Below are 22,625 nucleotides of genomic sequence, written 5' to 3'. Positions count from 1 at the left end.
TATGTGACTTGGCAAGAGAATTGAAGAGACCAGAGAACGGTGTCATCGTTATTTACATGATGCACCCAGCACACAGGGCCGCTGACTGTTTTGGGCCTGGGACAAAGTCATATAAAAGGCCCTCCACTCACAAGGCCCTCCACTCAATACGTAGCCTACTGTACATACAATGCCATTGGGACCTAGTCACTCACTCCCGCATCCGCTTCCCTGCCAACACATAAGACATGGAGTGTGTGTGTGTGTGTGTGTGTGTGTGTGTGTGTGTGTGTGTGTGTGTGTGTGTGTGTGTGTGTGTGTGTGTGTGTGTGTGTGTGTGTGTGTGTGTGTGTGTGTGTGTGTGTGTGTGTGTGTGTGTGTGTGTCCGCCCACTCCCCACACCCCCACCAAATCTCTGGTATGATTTACTCCAGCTCTGTCTCTACACCCGCCATCCGGTGCAATTCCACATATTTATGGAGTGCGTAGCACCGCATCAAAATCCGCTTTATGAGCGGGGAGAGATATTGAAACATTTGCCATCAAATTAAGTGCTGCATTGGGCTATCTGTTCCTGTGTGCTGTGCTGTGCTGCTGTTTGCATGTCTGCCTGGTATTCCCAGTGTGCTGAAGCAATATACTATACTGTACAGTACGTCCTCTGAAACCATGCTGGCCGGGCTTCCTTTTGTGAATGTGTGTGTGCGTGTGTGAGTGCGTGTGTGCGTGTGTATGTGCGTGTGTGTGTGTGTGTGAGTGCGTGTGTGCGTGTGTATGTGCGTGTGTGTGTGTGTGTGCGTGCGTGAGTCAGTGTGTGCATGCACGTGCATGAGTGTGCACACGCTCACAGTCTGACTCATAAAGAGTGAAGTGGTGCCATCAACTTGAGATTCGCTCTTCAAGTTTTATGTACAGCGTTCGATTTCTGTCTTTACACACCATTGATTTAGCTTGTCATGGGAAAGACCCCTGGGCCCAAAAACATTCGAGTCCGAGAGTCCAAGAGGACATAAAAGCGTCATTTGAAGAAGAGCGGAAACCCCCTGTTGCTTGGATGGATTTAATGACAAAAGACGGAATTATTATTCTTCAGTATTGGCGCCGTCTAATGTAATCTTTTCATTGAGTCAATAGTGACATTCAGTGCAAGTGACAGCTGGAAGCAAACAGCCTCTGCATGGGAAATGCAAAACAAATGTAAAAAGATTGTCAGACACTAACAAACAGTAACATATGAACCTATGGCAGGGGAGGCGTTTGTGGCCCACAAGGCCATCTTACCCCGCCCCCCATATCATTTTAATGTTATGCAGTTTCACATGAAATATGACAAATTTTGTAAAGTAATCTTAGAAATTACATTCGCAATAAAAGTTATATTTTCAGCAGACCTAGTGAAGATGAGGTCTCTTGTTAAAGTGGCCGCCTTCAATATAGGCCTTAAGTGCAGGGGGAAATCCTATTTTGTGCTCATAGTAATGCCCTTGGAGGACTTAGAATAACATTTGAAATGGCCCTTCGAAAGGTTCCTCATCCCTGGTACAAGTGATATAGTATGTGTGAAGTAAAAAACAGTCATTTGTTAGGCATGTATTATCTATTTATACATAGACATAGTAACGAGCAACCCTATTCTAAAGTGTACTATGGTAATCTACCTACAGTATACTGTGATTATTGGACATAAGTGAATGCTAACAAGTGCAGAGAATACATATTTTGAATAACATGTTTATACAATGCTCAATCTCAGTGTTAAACTAGACATAGCAACTAGCAACCTTATTCTAAAGCGTCGCCATGGTAATACATCCATACTGGGATTAATTGGCAGCAAATCCAGGAATAAATGAATGAAGAAGCACTCATCAGATTTCTTTTTGCTTTTTTAATCGCCTCACAAACGTTTCGGGCTTGCATCCTTCTTCAGGGTGAGATTTTAGAAATCACCATTTCATACTGAAGAAGGGTGCAAGCCCAAAACGTTTGTGAGGAGATTTAAAAAGCAAAAAGAAATCTGATGAGTGCTTCTTCATTCATTTATTTTTTAGATTTGAGTTCATTCCTTGACAAAGTTAAGCACCCAGTGTAGAGCATTAGACTACAAGGTGTTGAGCGTGCTTCCTGATCCTTCTACAGCAAATCCAGGACCCAGGCCTAGGGGAACACAGAACTAACTAAACCCTATCATCCCAATCCCTTTCGCCTAGGGCCCTCGTGCTTCAGGTAGTATACCGTACCCAGGGCCGGATTAAGATGACCTGGGCCCCTAGGCTACAGGCCATTGTGGGGCCCCACGGTGGTCAAATTTCGTGCCAAATTTACATAGATAGTGTCATAACTACTAGATAGGAATTAAGGATAACATGTCTGCTGACTGTACATTGCACCACAATTGAGTACAATCTTGTCACAATTCTGCAATTTTTCACGTTTGGCCAATCAGGGGCCCCCTGGCAGGTGGGGGCCCCTAGGCTGCAGCCATATCTAGCCTGTGCATTAATACGGCCCTGACCGTACGTGTATCAGATAAAACAAAAATATATGATACGAGTCCCCTCCCTCCTACAATTTTGGGGACCAAACCTTTTTTGGGGGGAGGGGGCAACTTTCATTCCTTAATCTGTCAGTCTCTGAGGTGGTATTCTGAGATCACCCATACATTAGGCTGAATCCGGCAGTGTTAATCCGACACTCAATGACTCAAATTTAGCTAGTTTATTCTGATTGCTGCTAAAATGTACTAGGTAGACCTGAACAATCTATGATTGAACAGTCACAGAGCTGGCAGAGGAGCATGCCAAATGTTTGGGCAGGCATCCAGTTTTCATTGTCTATGTCTCAGTCGTTTCCACAGCAACACGCTAAAGAGGTGGTATCCAATCTATTTCACTGCCATATTTCTTTCAAACAAAGGCACTACTAAAAGAAGGAAGTGAAATATGACATGAAAGATGGATGGCTTGCTTTATACTGTGCTGTTGATGAAGATGGGAAGCTGACCTTGTGTTGAAGAGTTTGAATACGCTATTCACCAAAAAGGGATAAGTACAAGGTCATTTGGAAATATTGTATGTCTTAATTTCGTTCTTCTTTCTTTTAAAAAGTCAGCATTGCACTGTAGAGATGATTTCTGATAGACATGACAGCATTCACATTCTCTGCTGTTGCCTAGCCTAGGTCTGAAGGACATCTGAAGGACAGTGATGCACACCAGATCTTTGTGATGTTAAACATTCCAGATCAAATGTAGACAGGTAGTTATTCATAGATGCTTTGGGTTTTACAGCTTCAGAAGTTGTTGGCCTTTTCTGAAATGTTCTGGGTTGCTTGCTGGCATCCTAAGGGCATGTTGTTGCAGCTTTCAATACTATTTTTTCCACTTTTTGCTCTTTTTTCTATTGATAGGAGCAAGGAGCAGCACTTTTTTGTGCCAATTTCATCCTGCACTTGACTGGAAAAGGTGTAAATAGGCAAAGGAAGCAACAACGCCTGGAGAATCATGCGGAGATGGGTAGACAGGGTGAAAAAAAAAAGAAAATACTTGTTCTTCTGATATTTGGGCATCATAGAAAAGGCAACAATATAAATATCCTGATCCAGTATTGATCATTAATATTGGAGTTAAAACCTATGACATACTGTACGTAGGTCAACAAATCTTGATCAGTGGCATTGAACTACCTACGTATCAATAGTTATATTTTATGATCATGACACTGAAAGAATTCAGTGCTGAATTCACGTTATCTGGTCCACCAGCTGGTCACATACAACAAAAAACAAAACAAAAAACAGTCCCAATATAATCATGGATGGTGTCTCTGAATACAACTGTGTTTCGCCCTGGGTATCGCCCTCAAGAAGGCCACAAGGGCCGAAATGTGAAGGCAAATAAAAAGTATACAAATTGTAACCTTGAGTGCCTCTGATTTCCTCTACCCTGTACAAGTTTGAGAGCCCCTACACTGATGAGCACCAAGGGAAAAAGGTGAAGACCCTAAAGCACTCTGTTTTTTGTTAGATTTTTGTGATTAAATGCAGTTGACTTATTTTTACAAACCGCAACTCCATACAAGTTGGGACACAAGGTAAATTGTGAATAATAACAAAATGCTGCCATTTTCAAAACGTTTGATTCTTACATTAGATGGAGAACTGCACAAAGAAAACATATCAGCCATCAAAACTGACCAAAATTATTGTTTTGGGGGATATTTATGGATATGTAAAAACAACACGTCTCAAAAGAGTTTTGACAGGGACAATAAAAGGCAGCAAATGCCAAAGAAGATGAAAAACAACAAAATACAACACTTAACAGTTAAAAACATTAACCGATGAGATTATTTTATATAAAAAAAAACAGTGTTAATTCCTATCTCTGACATGATTTCGCCAGCTTAAATGGAGGGTTTATTCCTTGTCATGTTTTGCAATGTTTTCCTTTCTGTAGTGCTTACAGCGTGACAGGTCTTGACCAAAAGCCATTTTATCACCTGCTGGTCCTTATGAAGGAGTTAAACTATTAAAACATAGTAGAGAATACATGTTGTCCTTACTCTGTGGCAGTAATCGAATATATCCCTTCAAAATGCAATGCATGAGTGGCTTTTCATGCTGTTTAAAACCCATTTATATCATTCAGCACTGTATTTAACTCTAAAGGTGAGTGAGAACAGCTTAACCAATGCACTACTGCACCCCCATGCCATCATGGAGGCTGACTTTTGAAGTTAACACTAACACAAGTTGGATGGTCCATTTTTACTATAGCACAGGATGTGCAAGACTCTGTTATTTAAAAAAAAAAGACTTCTGCAACTCCTGCAAGTAAAGGACAGTTTCCCATGTCTTCTGCGTCTATTTCAAGTGAGCTCGGGTGCATAGGAGAATGTTAAACCCCTCTATCATTTGCACACATTAAGCATTCTTAATATGGTCAATTTTCAATAGCTGTAATTCTTGGCATGATAGAGTGAGACTACAGCAGATATACTGTATATTTCACGATTTCATGAACCTATACAATGATTTTAATGACAAAAATATGTCTTATATACACTCAATGATGGTAAATCAAAGGAAAGTCAAAAATGTATGTAATATCTATGGTAACTATTGCCTCTGCATCTTTAAGTCTGAGTGACTCAGCCTCTCCGTGATGGTATTATACCTGGACACTCATATTGTCCCTCAGTACAATTCATTTTAAAATGCTGTTCTTTGTTGTTTTATCTTATTTGGATGTTTATTACATCTCACTGTTCCCTGTCCCAACTTATTTGAGATGTGTTGCAGTTATCAAATTAGAAATGAGTACATATGTCCCCAAAACAATATTTTTTCTCGCTTTTAACACTTAATATGTTGTCTTTTCACTATTCTCCATCTAATGAATGGTTTGAATGTTTTTAAAATGATAGCATTTTGATTTTACTCACAGTTTACCAAACGTCCCAACTTCACCGGAGTTGGGGTTTGTACATACACCCCTTTTCAAAAACCTGAGCCCCTGACCATTCTCAAGTCTTTGCACCACCTTGCTCATTACATTGTAGCCACTCTTTACATTGAAGCTGTCAGTGTCCAGGACTCAGAGCATGGCAAAAACATACTGCAGGGTACAAAAAATATATCTGAGGGGGCTATAGTTCCTACGAGTGTCTTTGAGAGAAACCATAGCTTCAGATCTGTTGATCTTGCCAAAATAATAAATAACAATCACAGTGAAAACAACACCAACAAAGATGTCTACGCACAGTCATACTAGAACAACTGCTTGTAATGCTCATATGTAAGCCAGTTTTTTCAGGCACTCTGAAAAATTGATGTCTTAAAATTTGGGGGATTTTTGTTCTACAGGCCTCCGCTCTGCAGGGACATGGAATGTATTCAAGGATAACATCAACTATTCAACAAGGCCTAGAGTATAATAAGATGTACTTACTGCAGGAGCGCCTGTAGGGCTGTGTCCCTGATGTCACAGGAAGCTTGTCGTATTTAATTATGGCGTGTGTGTGTGTGTGTGTGTGTGTGTGTGTGTGTGCGTGCGTGCGTGCGTGCGTGCGTGCGTGCGTGCGTGCGTGCGTGCGTGCGAGCGAGCGAGCGAGTGAGTGAGTGAGAGACAGACAGACAGACAGACAGACAGAGAAAGAGAGAGGGAGTGAGTGAGACAGATTGAGAGAGAGAGAGAGAGAGAGAGAGAGAGAGAGAGAGAGAGAGAGAGAGAGAGAGAGAGAGAGAGAGAGAGAGAGAGAGAGAGAGAGAGATTTAGACATTGCATTAGAAAATGCGAAACCAACAAGTCTGTCAAGGTGCCAATTAAGCAAGAATTCCATGACTACACATTATATATACAGTAGGTTTGCCTACAAAAAAGGTGCATATGCCAATTCCCATGATATTTTTTCTCCCTTCCAGGTAACAGAAGAAAGTCTTTTCTGTTACAGTTGAGTGTTGTTTTGTTCTTTTACCACAGTTGATTTATGGTGAAGTTCCACGATTCTGTAGCATCGTGTCCCAGTGAGGCAGAGCTTTTCTTTGGGGTTGAGGTAAATAATGATCCTCCACAGGAGTGTTTGTCTCCCGCCAACTCCACAGTAAAACGCCCCTAGGTTATTTGAAGTTAGACAAACTGGAAAGCTCTGAAGCTAGAATAATAATAAAAAAAGGCCATCCGAGAGGGGTACCATTTTATCTTTTGTCCTGTCAAATTATTACAAAACTGTAATTATTCATGGGAATGTATTTGTGAAGCCACAATGCCAGTGGCATGAGGAGCATTTGGCTTCATAGTATTAAATATTATCTTAGTTTCTCACCCAATTCCGAGGTGAGAAGAGACAGATTATACATTTCCTCTGAAGCGCTGATGACTGAATCATTGAAGAATGAGCGTTTGGTGCGTGAGTGGACTTTAACGGTCCATATTCTGACTTACATTGGAGTCTTAAAATGGCTATGGTAACTCTGGAGGGGAACGATTGTTGAATAATGTCTGAGTCAAGCAAAACCAGGAGCAAGTGTAAAATGATGTGCCATGAATATTTTACGGTTCAAATCTAACGTGAGTTAAATTCCTAGAATATAATGGAAAATGGAAAGTGAACATGACAAACAACGAAGAGAGTATATTCAATTATGCATTAATATTTACATGCCACTGAATGCCTTTTTGTGAATGGAATAATTCTGTTATAAAATGAAAAACAGCCAAGCAAAGCACCTGTAATGCAAACCATACCATTCGGCTTTAATAATAGAAAATAACAGATTTAGTAAGATGTTCATATCAATCATTGATGCAAGACACATACAGAAAACATAAGAAAGGCAGTGTATTTAACCTCACAATATATCCCGATTGTTTATTAGACATTAATGGTCTTCTCAAATTAATTTAGTGTTTTCCTTCTTCACCAGGTGTATTTGCAAAGTTGCACAAACAAAACAAAAACCATACTACATCATCTACAATTTCATTCAGTTTACATTATTCACAATGGCCTCATCAGGTCTCATCACCTCCGACCCCATCTAAACATTGGTCGTTTTACATGCCACAACGTGTCCATGGCTAGTTGGGCAGACAGTGATGACTGGCTGTGGCTGTGGCTGTGACTGTGCCTGAGCAGGCTTGCTTTTCCCCTGACGCCCCCCTCCACTGCCACAGGTCCCGGTAAGGAAGGTGAGCGTGAATGTGGTCCACTCCCCAAGGGTCATCTGAAGAACTTCCTTTAGGTCAGCAGGGTCATTGAACAGGAGAGCTTTCCCATTCAGGTGGTTTGCCTTCACAACTTCAGCATAAGTATCAGGGAGACCTACCAGAGACATCTTGGAGGAAATATGTTTCATTGAGCTTTAGTATTCTCTTCTAAGCTGGCATTATATCCACACAGGGAGTAAATCTAATGTCATACATCAGTTATAGTTAATTTAATGTACACTTGGCTCTTGTTATTTTAATGCACAACACATTTGCATTGCTAAGGCAAATTCATTTTACTGCTCAAGTTATGAAAGCTGATATGCCTTAAACAAGGAAACCACTTGTTAATGTGCTGGCTGATTGCTGATATTGAGACTAATTATATTACTATGGAAACTGTAATCATATTAGATGTCCAATGAGAAATACAATGCAATACTATGCAGTAGATATATACAGTATACAGTATATACAAAGTGAGTCTTACCTCCTTGCAGATATCTTCTGCAGTCATGTTGATTACAACTTGTTTAGGTAGTGCATGGGATAAGTTCTTCCATGTAGGGTCTTTTAGTCTTGTGCTACCCCTTAGCCTGGCCAGCTCATTCTTGATGGAGTGATTCAAGTTAACAGTGCTCTGTTCAAACACCTGTGCCTCGCCTACTGTAAACCGGAAATCCACCTTCAAGAACTTCTCAAAAAGCTCCGGGTCACAATCTCTTTCTAAAATATTCTCCACCTCGTCTTTCAAAAGGTACAGCTCGAGCCTGTGCCTGCTGAAGATTTGCCAGAGCGTCGTGGAGCTGTCAAGGGAGTCTGTTGTGTCCAGTCCTGCTGCATGGTCGATCTCTGTTCTCTGCTGAGTGTCTTCAAGGCACTGCAGGATCCAACTCAGACGGCAGGGCCAGCGGTCAGCCAAGACCACCCAAGCTGCAATCCTCCCTGGAGCAGGGGGGCGGATGTGGGGAAGCTCCTCCATAAGGATTACAGTCACCCGGATGGAGTTTATGACCCTCCTCATTGACATGGTGTCACCAGAGAGATACTCATGGAGTGGGCTCACAGTGGGCCGGAGAACGCTGTGAAAGGCAGCTTGAATCTGACGCTCCATCTCCTCCTCCTTCAGGTCTTCGGCTTTGTGGTTTTGTGTCGTTAATGGTAGCAAGGCCTCCTCAAAATGTCCTTTGCCGTTCAGTGAGGACTCCTCTATCGAAGACATGGATCTTTTTGACTGATCCTCCAAAATTGTAGGTATCTCTTCATCCTTCTGGGGAGAACACTCCGGAATCTCAGAGTTGCCACAGGAGATGTTCCAGAACACCTTGCGCTTTGATTCGTCGCAGAGTGGAGCCACTGTGAAGGGAAGGGTGATTATGCGATCCAGGAAGCCGAAAGCCTGGTCCCTCTTACTGTAGCAACACTCAGCATTCTTCACCTGCTCGGTAAGAACTTCGGGGTCCACAGCCAACAGGGAAATGAACGGGGTCTCCTCATCGGAAAGCAGAATGTTGATGGCATCGAGGACACCTACGATTTTCTGCGGTGTGCAGCGATCGAGGTTGGTGATTTCCAGCACGATGCGGATCTTCCTCCGCTCGAAGATCTCCATGAAGTGGATGAAGCGAGAGAGCATCCTAACCTCCTTCCGCACCTCGTTCATGAAGCCCAGCTGCTCGCTCATCTTCTGGTTGTCCATGTTTCTCCTGATGTTGAGGTCCTGGTTGAACACAAGGTTTTTGCCCAGCATGAACGTGAATCGCGCCGCTCCGGCTGCCGGAACGCCAAGGGTAGCGATGGCAAACCCTTCTAACACACCAAATCCACCACTGTCGTCTTCTCCTCCTCCGGAATCTCCACTTGTTTGGTTGTTTGGTTGTGTGGGAAAGCCAAACTTGATAAGAAGAGCCAAGATGACAATTGCTGCAGTAAAAACAAAGGAAACCAGCAGCCAGAGAGGAAAACAGCAGATCTTTTTAGACCTCCAGCTTGCTATGCTGTCCTCCACATCCTTTTTATGCTCAGCCTCCTCCTCATCGTGCTGTGCCATGCGATACAGGCCGAGTTGGAGTTGACCAAATTTCTGCTGGAGCGCCACGCAGAGTCGCATGACCAGTCCTGCCCAGAGTAGATCACTGCCGGCGAAGTGCCAGGCGCTGAACCTCACGAACACGAAGCGGATGTTTCTCTGATCTTGGTTGTCTTCGGTCCACACGGGTCGGTAGAAGAGAAGGCGCGAGATGAGAGCCAGGAGGTTGCAGAGAGAGGGCTGGACAGCCCGAGGCTTTGATCTACCTTGCGACTTCCTCTCTTTTCTCTGGGCCTCATGCTCCAGTTCCACTGAAAGTGAGAAAATATAGGAAAGCAGGATGGACAGTGTGGGGGTGAAGGTGAGGGTAGGGGTGGGGAATGGAGTTGGGGTGTGGGAGGGGTGACAGAAAATCCAGACTGAGATAAGAGTAAGATTTTTACCCCCTTGATTTACCGTATGACTTTTATGGCTATTCCTGGATTCTTTTGATCCTCTGATCAATTACACACAGACATGAAAGAGTTATTTCTCTCTGATAAGGTTGTGAACTCTATAATTCAACTCCACATCAGTTCATAGTAGTCTGGATGGCACTACGGAGAGTTCAAAGCTCATATTTAGTCAAAATAACATCAAAAGAGGCCTGCTGTTGTGCCTGCTGTTCTTTGTGAAATGTATCATACTTGGTTTTACAGTTAAGCACAGTCATCTACAAACCTCCATCATGGATTAATTAAATTCAAATTAAGCCAAGCATTGCAAGAAATTATTTTCTTTAAATAACAGACGTGGCCCCCTTTTTACACTCCCCAATACCTCCCATGTCAGGTACACACTTTCAATATTTTTAAGAACCATGTTGATTCGACTGTTGCATGACGAATACAGCCCCACCGTCAGAGGAGAGGCCACCTTAGTCAGAGCCTTGGCTAAGGCTTTGGCGTAAATCTTGTCAGATGGCAGGTCTGATCGAAGAGAAAAAGGATAAAACAATAGTGAAAATCTCATAAAACCCTGAAGCACATTCAGAATAAACACGTAATGTGAAGTTTTGTATGATGTGAATTAATATAGCAGGCATCTGCCATATTCATGCAGTATCATACAGTATCAAAGATTAGGTCCTGATCTACCATAGTAGCGTATTTGAGATTTAAGCATATTGGACAGTTGCTCATTCAGCTAAAAATATGTACAGTTAATTGGCTTGATCCTGACAGCTGGAGAGGCCACGACAAGGGCTTCCTTTGCAAGAATACAGTAAGGGTTTATAAATTGCACTGAAATAGTCAGTTATAATCAGTAATTAAAGCAGCCTACCTCCATGGTTTCTCCCTAAAACACACACACACACACACACAAGCGCGCATGCACGCACACACACACACGTGCGCGCGCACACACACACACACACACACACACACACACACACACACACACACACACACACACACACACACACACACACACACACGACACAGTAAAACCACACACACACTACACTTTTACTTTAATTGAGGGCAGATTGTCACCCTCCCTGTATAGCTCTGTGTTTTCCACATGAGTGCTGTTACCTTTAGTGGTCATCTTGATCAGGAAAGCAGGAACATTTGAAGAGTTAAGGAGAAGAAAGATCTAGAAGTATCCAACAGTTGGTGTTTCTGGAAACATGAAAAGCAACAAATAGACTCTGCAGTCTCTGTCCCTGAGATGATATTGCAGCTTCAGGCATTACTGTAGTACATTTTATCCAATAAACCAACAAAACTGTTGGTGCAAACTAAAACTAATTAAGACTGTTATGCAGCATGTAAATAAACAACGTTTGTCAAAAAACATTTGTTTTTAAAGTGTTTCACCACATCGACGACCATTATTGCATCATCATTACCATGAAGTCATATCAAAGATTCTTTTAAATCTAATAGACGGTCTCATGGTCATATGTCACCTGTGCACACAAAGTGATTTATCCTACAATGTTCTTTTTCCAGTAAAACCAGGAACAGACTCACCAGCAGTGTTCACTTACAGCATCAGCACCTTACTCTCTTCCCTCTTTGAGTAAATACGAGTACAGAAATTAGATCTATCTACTATCTCTTTCCCATTGTGTCTCATAACATCACACCTGTTTCGTTTCTTCAGGCGAAGTGAAGGAATTAAATGCGTAGTGCGTTAACTCGGTCATTGGGAACAGGAAGAATGACTCATTACTCACCACCGTGAACTTCAACCTGTAGACGGTCATAAACTGTCACAGACTAATGGACCGCAAACAATCCCTCGTACACTATTGGCCAGAAGTGATGCTTTATTGCAGGCCATTGACATATGCCGATAAGACAGTGATGGAACTTGCTGTAAGACAAACATGTGGGCAGGACTCGTTTGTGTCCGTCACTCTTGTATTTCAAGTAGTCCCATACAGGTACAGACACACGCACTAGTAAGAGAGAGAGAGAGAGAGAGAGAGAGAGAGAGAGAGAGAGAGAGAGAGAGAGAGAGAGAGAGAGCAGAGATAACATTAATGCTTCTTCCCTTGAGTCCTATTATAGCACTGTACACAGGGCCGGTTTTTAGCATAGGCCGGCTAGGCGGTCGCCTAGAGCGCCATGTGAAGAAGGGGCGCCGAAATGGCGCTCTCCTATGCGTAATTTTGCGATATGAAGTTTTTTTATGAAGTCGCAATCAACAAAGAGTGGCGAAAGCGCTCCTCACGGCAAAGCGCCCCTCAGCCAATAGTAATATCTCTTCCAACTGTCTCTGGGAAGTCTGTGAACCAATAAACAGACAGTTCTGAGAAAGGGGGCGGGACGAGTGAGACAGAGGGGGCAAGCGCAAACAGTAGTGCTGCTCTGCTGGATGGAGATTATTATGTTCTCATTAAACCACTCATTGCATGATGCAGGAGTTTCAAAGGGTGTTTTGGAACTATGTGATTTAATCAGCAACCGTTTGTGATTATGGAAAGCCTAATAGTTATGAGGTTACTATTTGGAATTAGAGAGAAAAAGAGCTTTGTTTTTGATCAGAGAAATCGCTAGTTAGCATGCTAACATTAGCCAAGTATGCCAAGCAATGAAATCCAGTAAAGTAGCTGTTAGTAGCCTACTCACTACTCACTAACACCCACCTGATATCATAATACTTGCTTAGGTTGACAAGCAATGTAAAGTAAGACTGGTGCAATGTTTAAAACAATTTTAGCTGCCATATCTCCTTCCATCCACATGAATTACCTGCTTGTTGTAAGCTTAAAAAAACATTAATTTCCAGACCAGAATGACATAGCCTACATTAATCATGTAACAGAACCATGCACAGCAGACAAGTGAGGCTATTTACTATATTTTGTATATTATGAAATTCAATAGCGTGACAGCTCTTCTCCCTTTCTCTCACCCTGTCCCTCCAAACACATAGATAGCCCCCTTCTCATTCTCCTACTCACAAATGCACCACTATTTCCAGTCCAGAAATGAAATTGGTTTGGAAGACAGCACAAATGTGTAGCTTATTAAAATTGTAATGCTGCCATGCTTTGTGATGCTGTAGATAGTGTAGATCAATGCAGACCTCCTTGGTAGGCTTATTGTCTACACATGCATTTTACATGCAAATGTAGGCTACTGTATCACTCTCCTGGCATTTCAATTTCACGTTACAATTCAAACACATTGATAACCTCCCTCTCATCTGGGGTTGGGGGCCCCACCACTATCACATCCAACACACCACACAGTGAAGCTACTTTCATGCGACTCAATCTGATGTGTTGGTCGCCTGTCAAAAAGAACCACAAATCCATTTGATGAAAAACGGTTATTGTTCTTGATGCTATTTAGTTAAGCTTACTAAGGATATTAGTCTTGTGTTCTGTGAGGTATAAGAAAGATTTTTTTTTTCTTTCAAAGGTAGGGGGGGGGGGGGGGGGGGGCAGAAATCAAACTCGCCTAGGGCACCAAATAAGCCAGAACCGGCCCTGACTGTACATGTAGCCACAGTGTACATGTGGTAAACAAAAACGCACTCATTCCTATGGCAAGCATATGATGGCAAGAGAGAAGTGGTGAATAACAAGCAATGTAAACTTTGTCTTTATCTAGTAGGCGCTATTCTCCTGCTCATTGGGCGATTGAATGCATCACCAGTCAGTGCAAATGCAAATACTGGATCGAGCAAACAAACAAAGTCCTTCTTTTTCCTGCACTACTACACTCCTCTTTTTGAAAAAAAGAAGAATGAGCTATTAAATTAACAAATTGCTCTGGCACTTTAATTATAGTAAATGATAACAATTTTTATAACCGAGAGTAAATCTCGAACTCAAGAAGTCATGTACTACATAATTAGTTTCTGTGCTAATAGCACTAATTTGTCAAGGATATTATTCCTATTCCCAAGATGCACTTGGTTTCCATCTATATACCTGCTGTGAAATGAAACTGAGCAAGACGTGATGCTAAGGGAGGATGCCATATCGTATTAAAAACATGTATCCATTTATATGGATCTACTTCTGTCACTTCCATGGCTCATTCATTCACAGGAGACGGGAGGTGCAATGTTCGACAGCTTTTTCGATGAATATATTTCGCTGACAGCATTGCAAAGTGTGGAAGTGAAGTGGTTTCTCAGAAGAAGAAAAAAAATGTGTGATAGCCCATTTCATCTGCAGCAGCGTGACAAACATTCACTCATTCCCAACACTCACTTCTTAAGATTGAGGAAGCACAAATTACAACATTTTTCACATTACAATTTCATCAAAGAGTGTTTAAAAACTCTCTCTCTTTCTCTCTCTCTCTCTCTCTCTCTCTCTCTCTCTCTCTCTCTCTCTTTCTCTCTCTCTCTCGTTTGCCCTTTCTAACTCTCTAACTGAACCTCATTACTTATTTGACTTGTAGCCTTGGTGCACAACTGGTCTTAGCAGTGGATGCGTGAGCGTATGTGCGTGTGTGTGCGTGCGTGTCGTGTGTGTGTGTGTGGCTGGGGTTGTGCTTGTGGGTCTGCAGAGAAAGGGAATGGTATGCGCAGGAGTGTAGTTATTAGAGGTTAATTGAAATAAAGGGTACAATCACTCAGTTTCGTTTGCTTTTTTATAGTTTCCCCCCTGGAGAGAGAGAGAGAGAGAGAGAGAGAGAGAGAGAGAGAGAGAGAGAGAGAGAGAGAGAGAGAGAGAGAGAGAGAGAAAGTGTGGCATAATTTAAGTGGCATACCTGTCTTTTCCTCTCTAAATAATTAATGTTCTGTCACATACATCATGATTCAAAGTGTGGTTATTTTGGACCAAGGTCCAAGATAACAGGGGAGAATAAAGTTATATAACGAACGTACATAATTATGTTCCCTGCATCCAGGTGAAATCAAGTTGCAATAATTGGCAGGAAGCCAGTCACCAAGTGTCTCCCTTAGGATTAATTAGGCTTTAAGGGACAATTTATTCTGCATGCTCAGGCCCTTTCCGCGGCGCCGCAGAAATTTCAATGAGATTATCGCCGTGCGCTTAAGCTCCCCTCTTCTGATAAAGCCCCTGTGCTGTGAGCAGTTGTGTTGTGTGCTGCCTGCGAGTGGCAGACTCTGACGTCTTAAGCTTAAAAGTTTACAGAAGTTTTTTTTTTTTTACTGATCCTTGTGTACATGCTGTGGTATGTTGTTGGTGGTGGATTTACAAAAAAAGAAAAGATTTACTGAGCTGAGCGAGTGATGGTATTTATGTATTTTAATGTCATCTTTTTTTGGAACAAATATAGTTAATGATTTGTGGTTTTGTGTTTTTTTTCTAGCCCTTTATTCCTCATACATGTCTTCTTTTGGTCCGCTGTCAAAACTCTTTTTAATCACAAGCTCATACATCAAATGATTTTCATAAAAGTAAAAGACCATCCATCACTTAGGCTAGCTTGATTACTCTCTCGCTCTAACCCATCTCATCTCATCTCCCTCTTAGCAATCTGAACTATTTCAACATGGAGGCTTAAACTACATAGCTGAAACTTTTCAGATTGATATTGCTTTATTGCAAGCAAGGATAATATCTTATGGCCTCCATTTACATTGCAAGCATTAGGGACACTCTAGGCGTTTATTAGAATTTTATGAATATGAACTATTGGTTGAATGCACCAAGACGTGCTTTATTAGTTTGTTATGAGAGTAGTGAGGGGGTATCATATTTCATTATTACACCCTTTTATCCATGGAAGCCCATATGAGATGATTTTTTTTCTTGTTACATTTTATACTGTATTTTCCTCTTTCCAAGCTGAAAGTGTGTTTGCTTCATAATGCATCTAGAATTGAAATAATGGCTTGTTTTTCTCCTTACTGAAGAAAAGAAACCATTAGGGATGGGAAGCTGGTCTTGGACAAACAACCCAAAAAAGAGGGAATGCCTGTCTTGAAGCAGAACTCTATCCTGACTGAAAGCCAGCAGAAAGGAGAGCAATAGCCATTTATAAGACCTGTGCTGCCCTTGTAGGGCCTTAAAAGTCATAAATATATTAGGACCCTATTCAAGCGTTTCATAAAATAGTGAGATGCTGAGGCTTGCTGCTGAGAGGTTATGGCTGCCATACTGAGCTCAGGTGTTACACTGCCCCCTGCCTGACTAAGTCCTGTCTTGCTAACACAAGCTAGTGCTGCCATCTTTTGATGGAAGAGTAGTGTTGCCACCTATATGGGTTTTACAACAAGGCATAATAAGACATACAAGCAGGGCTGCACAGGCGGAGAAATGGGGGCCGGGCACTTTTGGCTTAAAGGGCCCCCTCATAATTAGCAGCGCAAAACTGACTCACTGGTGGGCCCCGCACTAGCCTCGCGAGCCATCCTACTTACTTCCGCCAAAGGATTGGCTCCACTACTGTAGTCTGGCCGTGCTTCTCTGTGGAGTGCCTGGAGCAGTAGAATTTTGATCGCAACGCAACCCCCCCAGACAACAGGGGAAAGGGGGAGGACTCTCGTGACAATGACGTACACATCTGCGCCAGAGCCATTGGTCTGCGCTATGTTGTTGTTGAGTAACTGCCGGTGATTGGGTGAGAGGTGTCCAATAATTTCAAACCATAACTGAGTGCAAACTCCCTGCTTCCTGCAATTGCTTCAGAGCAAACAAATGTCAGACCATAAATACAAAATGAAATGGTAGTATTATGGGATGGTCAGGACCAGGCTAGCCCCGCACCCTCCTGGGGCCCTATTTTCAGAAATGTAAAATAGGGGCCCACGAGGGTGCAGGGCCCACCTGGAAATGCCTGTTATGCCAGATGGCCAGTCCAGCCCTGCATACAAGGGAAACAAGGACATTATCTCTACAGCACATTCAATTGCTCATATGTATATGTGCACTCTTCTACTTTCTCAGAACAAACATAATCACTCTGTCAAAATACATAATGCTGTAGTTTGCTTTACTGATAGACACACAAAGGCTGTTTGTTTAAGCTTTGTGGCAAGGTCAAATTGGGGTCTGGTGCCTGGCTTCTCTGGTGCTAAGCCAGACTCTATTTACTTTTTCACAGCCCTATTAGTAAGGCCATGTCCCCACTTACACAACAACCCTCCAGTGAGTTGAATGGCCATGAGAAGAAGATTTAGCTGCTATTAGTTCAGATTTCAGACTAACCTGAACAGTAACTTCCCAAGAACACTGTGCATGTAGTATTATAGCATTATCCAATTCAATATATTTATTGTGTTTCTGAGAATAGGGAAAGATATGGATTTTTTTTGAAAATCTGTGAACTAATTTATTACCATTAGATTTTTTTACCATGTGTTCTTACAGGTGTCTGAAAACACCTCACAATTTATCCACTGCCAAATCCCATCAGAATGCGATCAAAATTCTACTGCTCCAGGCACTCCACAGAGAAGCACGGCCAGACTACCGTAGTGGAGCCAATCCTTTAGCAGAAGTACATAGGATGGCTCACGAGGCTAGATCAACACTGCAGGAATGTCTTTGTAAGCACACTGATACCCCAAACCATAGATGGTGCAAAGATGTGCTCTTCTTGCAGACTCCCTACCTCAACTGCAACATAGTCTCATTACCAACGTAGATGCGCTGGGTCTAATTTAGACGTGCATAGAATCTTCAGGTGGAAGGTGTAGGTTTACGCCCAATTACCACGGCTATCAGCCAATCAGAAGCGAGAACCGGACCGCACAGTGTTAGATGAAAATGCAATGTAAACAAAAGCTGCCCCCATAACAATAGCTCAGATCTCGGAAAGGGCTGAGCCAAAAAAATGCAGCGTCACCGGGTACTGACAAGTCAAGGGTAGCGTGAGCAATACAACAGCATATTGAAATTGGCTGAACTGCTCCTTTAACCCTCTGAGGTCTGAGTGCCCTTCAGAGGGCAAGTTGTCTCCAAAAACAAATCTGTAACTCTGTGAATTTTTGTCATTGAAACATATAAGTCACACCATTAGAAACCTCAGACCTTCCAGGTTCCATATATATATATATGAAATGAAAATACTTGAAAATGTCAGGGTGGTGCAAGCAGCCTAAAAGCCTCTGAAAAGCCTTAGACCTCAGAGGGTTAAGGGACCTTTAACCGTGGCTCTCTTTTGTTTACTGTCGATTTTGATTAACTGAATTGAACACGCTATGAAAGCTATATTTTTGGGGACAGCTTTCTTGTTTTGCTTCAGTGTAGCCATGCCCTTGCCATGCTAATTATTGTATGAGAGATTTAATGGTAATGCAATCAACCTCATGCCTTGACAGCAGCTTGCACAACGTCAATCTCCAAAAGCTCCAGGGGCTTAATGGACAAACAAAGTTAATGTAAGAGGAAATAAAAGCCAAACTTTTGTGGATAATTAACAAACATTTTGAAATAACCTAGTTCATTAGACATTAAAATCAGGCTTAATTGGATGGATGCACACCATAGGGTTCTCTCTTAATAACTGTAGAGGTCATTATGGATTTTTTTTGTATTGCTAGGGTGCCCTGTATAACAACACATGTAGAAAGCTTACCACATCTGTGTATGGAACCTGAGTTGAACATTTGTCTTTCAGGTTGGTGCCGTTGCCCATTTTCTTCTCTGCCATTCCAATGCAAAGGAAGCATCCAGCATTGCAGGCTTGATCAATACAATCCAACTGGCTAGTTTATATGATTCCACAATCATACCTGTATATGAAACTATTCATTATGTGGTAACTCTACAGCCTACAAATTTGGACAAACCAACGGATGATCTTCTGAACAAATAATTTACTCAGCACAAATGAATAGGCTAAGTTTCATAACGACTATAAAGAATGCTGCATCCTGCAGACAGATACATGAAAATGCACAAACATATATCTGCTCACGCCTCCCATTAATATGGTGAAATTAAACACAGAGAACATGTTTTTTTAAGTGATCTGAAAACCTAGAAATCTGATAAATGTGGCTTCACTTATAGCAGAACACCCTGGAAACAGTATAAAAATTGTAAATTATATCGTTTTATCTTTAGATTAAAAGTACAATGGACTGGACCCAGGATGTGAATCAGTAGGCCTACAGTATCTCCACCATAGGCCACTGAAGTGCTAATGTGAGTCCACCATACTTGAGCTTGGTCCATAATTTGCTTACAGGGTGGCCACAAGGATGATATAAAGTTAAACACCCAAAAAATGTGGACATCGGAATTGAAATGGAAAAAAATAACATCTTGATGATAGACTGGAGATGATTCACTAGAGCAGTCACTTTCTCATTCTGTCTCATTCTGTGCCTCTGTCTCAGTCTCTCTCTCTCTCTCTCTCTCTCTCTCTCTCTCTCTCTCTCTCTCTCTCTCTCTCTCTCTCTCTCTCTCTCTCTCTCTCTCTCTCTCTCTCTCTCTCTCTTGCCCCCCCATGTTTAAAGGGGGCACATGTGTGCTCTGAGTAGTAAGGATGCTAAACAGAATACTAGGATCAATTGTATTGCATGCATCCATGGACGAATGTGAAATTAGTAAGCAGCTCTGAGCCCAATTTCTTGAAAGCTAACCAAACAAGTAAGGTGCTAAATTAGTTGGCAATGATGCTGTTGAGAAATTCACCCCTGGTCCACAGCAGGTGTTTGTCACAAGTTGTTAGTCTCATTGTGTTTGTGGTAGTTTTGTAGAACAAGTTTGTTCTAATGATTAGAAGCAGAGGTGATGTCAGGAGGTTGCTCTCCGTTGCGATAGCAACCCCATGAAAATGCTTAGCAACCCCACTGCTACCCCAAAAACTTTGTAAACACCCTCATTTTTGGGCTAGATATAGGCCTGCCTGGTCTTTTTAAGTGTGTCTTATATGTGGTGATTGGTTTAAATGAAGAAATACACTGACGTTATATGAAATTAATCAGTTTTGCTGACAAAAGCTGTGAAAATAGCAAGACAATATGAAGCAATTAAAAAGATTCTGATTTAAGAGCAGATGCTCAGACCGTGAAAAGCACCATCGAGATGCAGTTGCGTTCAGAAATTAAAAAACAAAAAAATAATAATTTGAGAATGTCCAGTCAGAGAGTTTTTGGTGACGAGGATTGAGTGGACAGTTGAATGAACTTGTTTTGCATTGCTGCTGATCCAACATGAAAGAACAAACAAATCATGCACTCATGAGGTCTGAGCTGCCAGACCAACCCTGGAAATACCTGGTTGCTGACATGGATGATGCTTACACTGGACTCTACTAGCTACCTGTTAGTCGTATACTATTACATTTTGTTGAAGTAGCCCACATGATCGGAGGATGTTAATGTGTTTATCTGAAATCAGAGACATGGCATCCCAGAAGTCCTTGTCTCCTATAACAGGCCTCAGTATTTATCCAGTCACTTAACCCTATCCAGACCGGGCTTTTTTGGCATTCCTGGGACCGGGGGGGGGGCCTCTTTTGACCCCCCCCCCCCCCCCCCCCCCCCCTCATAACTTAGGAACCGAATGGCGTATGACCACCAAACTTGGAGGGGATGATCTTCAGCCAAAGATCTATGAATGACATCAGTTTGGTGTCATTATTGGATATTATGACATCATTATGACATCATTTCCTGATTTTATTGCCCAAAATGTCACCTTAATGTATTTTCCATCTAACTTGGGTAATGCACATCAATTTTGGTTATTATGTGCTTCAGACCACTTCAAATGTTCACAAGGGTGTCTGATGCTAATGAAAATATAAAAAAATATGAAAAGTGATGATGATGAGATTTAGATCAGTGATTTTTGGTCAGGCGTACCTGTCAGAAAACCGTTGCCATGGCAACAACAAAACTGATAAACCTAATCTTTTGGTATCACACTGTAGCCAACTTCATTTTAGGAAAAGTCACAAAGTTTCGTAGTCATAGCTTTAGTCATTCAGGAGTTATACGACATCAAAGTTGGTGCGGGCACTTTTATCCCCCCCCCGGTCTGGAACCAGTTTTCAGAGCATTATGCCTTCAAGAACATCACTAGTAGTCCCAAGTAAAGGTGAAGCTGAGCGCCACTTTCAAACAGTGGAAAACCTGCTCAAAAAAAGCAAATGACAGACAGAGCAATACCGGTAGCAAATACCTAACAATTACAGCCCAGCACAAATGATGGGCAGTCATGGGTAAGCGGTTAGAGCAGGGATGTCAAACTCAGGCCCGGGGGGCAAATTTGGCCCGTGGAGTCATTTTATTTGTCCCGTGAGATCATTTCAAATGTGTATTACAGTTGGCCCCCCTGTACATTAATGTATTTTCATGTGTCTTAAACATGACATTTTGGGCGTCACATGCTCATACAAGTGCATCAGTGATGTCTTTCATTAATTTACAACAGACTATGCAGGCTCATTTGAACTGCAATATCTGCTGCTGGGATTGACTGCTTAGAGATGTAAGCATTTGAATATTGTAAGCATGTGCGCACATGCACAATTTCAGTACTTTTTGAGTATTGAGTTCAGCCTGCGACTTCGTCCCAGATTTAGATTTTGGCCCTCTGTGAATTTGAGTTTGACACCCCTGGGTTAGAGCGTCAGGCTTGTATCCCAAAGGTTGCCGGTTCGACTCCCGACTGGCCAGGTTTGTGGGGGGAGTAATTAACTAGCGTTCTCCCCCATCCTCCTCCATGACTGAGGTACCCTGAGCATGGTACCGTCCCGCTGCACTGCTCCCTTGGGGCCCCATTGGGGGCTGCCCCCTTGCACGGGTGAAGCATGAATGCAATTTCATTGTGTGCAGTGAACACTTGTGTGCTGTGGAGTGCTGTGTCACAATGACAATGGGAGTTGGAGTTTCTCAGTTGGGTTTTCAGGCTCAGGAGCACTGTCCCTTAGCTTCCCTCTACGTGGCCTCCTAAGCATCCTCATCAAGAGAAGTTGCCTACTAAAGAAAGGGAGAGGAAAGAAAGAACCATAGAAAGAACCATAGTACAGCCACTGCTACTATGAAAGTTTTAAATGATGTTACCTATGCGTTAGATAGTGGAAAATCTTGTGCTGCAGTGTTTATTGATTTGACTAAAGCCTTTGACACTGTCAATCATTGCATTCTTTTATCACGTCTGCGCAGTATTGGCCTTTCTGATTCTACAGTAGGTTGGGTCTCTAACTATTTAAATGGGAGGACCCAGAGTGTGCAAATCAAAGGCTCCCTTTCTGACAAGTTAAATATTGATACTGGAGTGCCGCAGGGGTCCATTTTGGGCCCTCTGCTATTTACAATATATATTAATAATCTTGGTGACAACCTATCAGATGCAGATATTCACTTATATGCAGATGATACTATAATATATTGTTCTGCACCTTCCATGGAAAGCTGCATCTCAAAATTGCAAGAAGCATTTGAAAGAGTCTAGCGCAGCCTTTTATCTTTAAAATTAGTATTAAATGACAAGAAAACCAAATATATGATCTTTGCAAGGAGCCG

General features: G+C 42.2%; 1 protein-coding gene across 1 annotated transcript; it reads right to left on the bottom strand.

Annotated features, from left to right (window-relative positions):
- Positions 1 to 7,208: 7,208 nt before the first annotated feature.
- Positions 7,209 to 11,500, bottom strand: nkpd1 (NTPase, KAP family P-loop domain containing 1). The gene is made up of 4 exons (XM_063212637.1): positions 11,294 to 11,500; positions 10,556 to 10,684; positions 8,178 to 10,027; positions 7,209 to 7,815 (listed from the first exon to the last, which is right to left on the bottom strand). Exons 1-4 carry the CDS (start codon positions 11,304 to 11,306, stop codon positions 7,519 to 7,521), a joined length of 2,289 nt encoding a protein of 762 aa, XP_063068707.1. The 5' UTR covers positions 11,307 to 11,500; the 3' UTR covers positions 7,209 to 7,518.
- Between the last annotated feature and the right edge of the window lie 11,125 nt (positions 11,501 to 22,625).

The sequence above is a fragment of the Engraulis encrasicolus genome, chromosome 12 (genome assembly GCF_034702125.1).
Source record: "Engraulis encrasicolus isolate BLACKSEA-1 chromosome 12, IST_EnEncr_1.0, whole genome shotgun sequence".
Taxonomy (NCBI): Eukaryota; Metazoa; Chordata; class Actinopteri; order Clupeiformes; family Engraulidae; genus Engraulis; species Engraulis encrasicolus.
This window is presented reverse-complemented; position numbering and strand designations above follow the sequence as displayed.

What these genes read in the sequence shown, in the direction of transcription:
- nkpd1 (XM_063212637.1), bottom strand. An exon ending in GGTTCTTAAAAATATTGAAA is followed by an intron (nt 10,028 to 10,555) that starts GTGTGTACCTGA and finishes TCTCACTTTCAG; the next exon opens with TGGAACTGGAGCATGAGGCC. An exon ending in CAGAAGATATCTGCAAGGAG is followed by an intron (nt 7,816 to 8,177) that starts GTAAGACTCACT and finishes ATTTCCTCCAAG; the next exon opens with ATGTCTCTGGTAGGTCTCCC.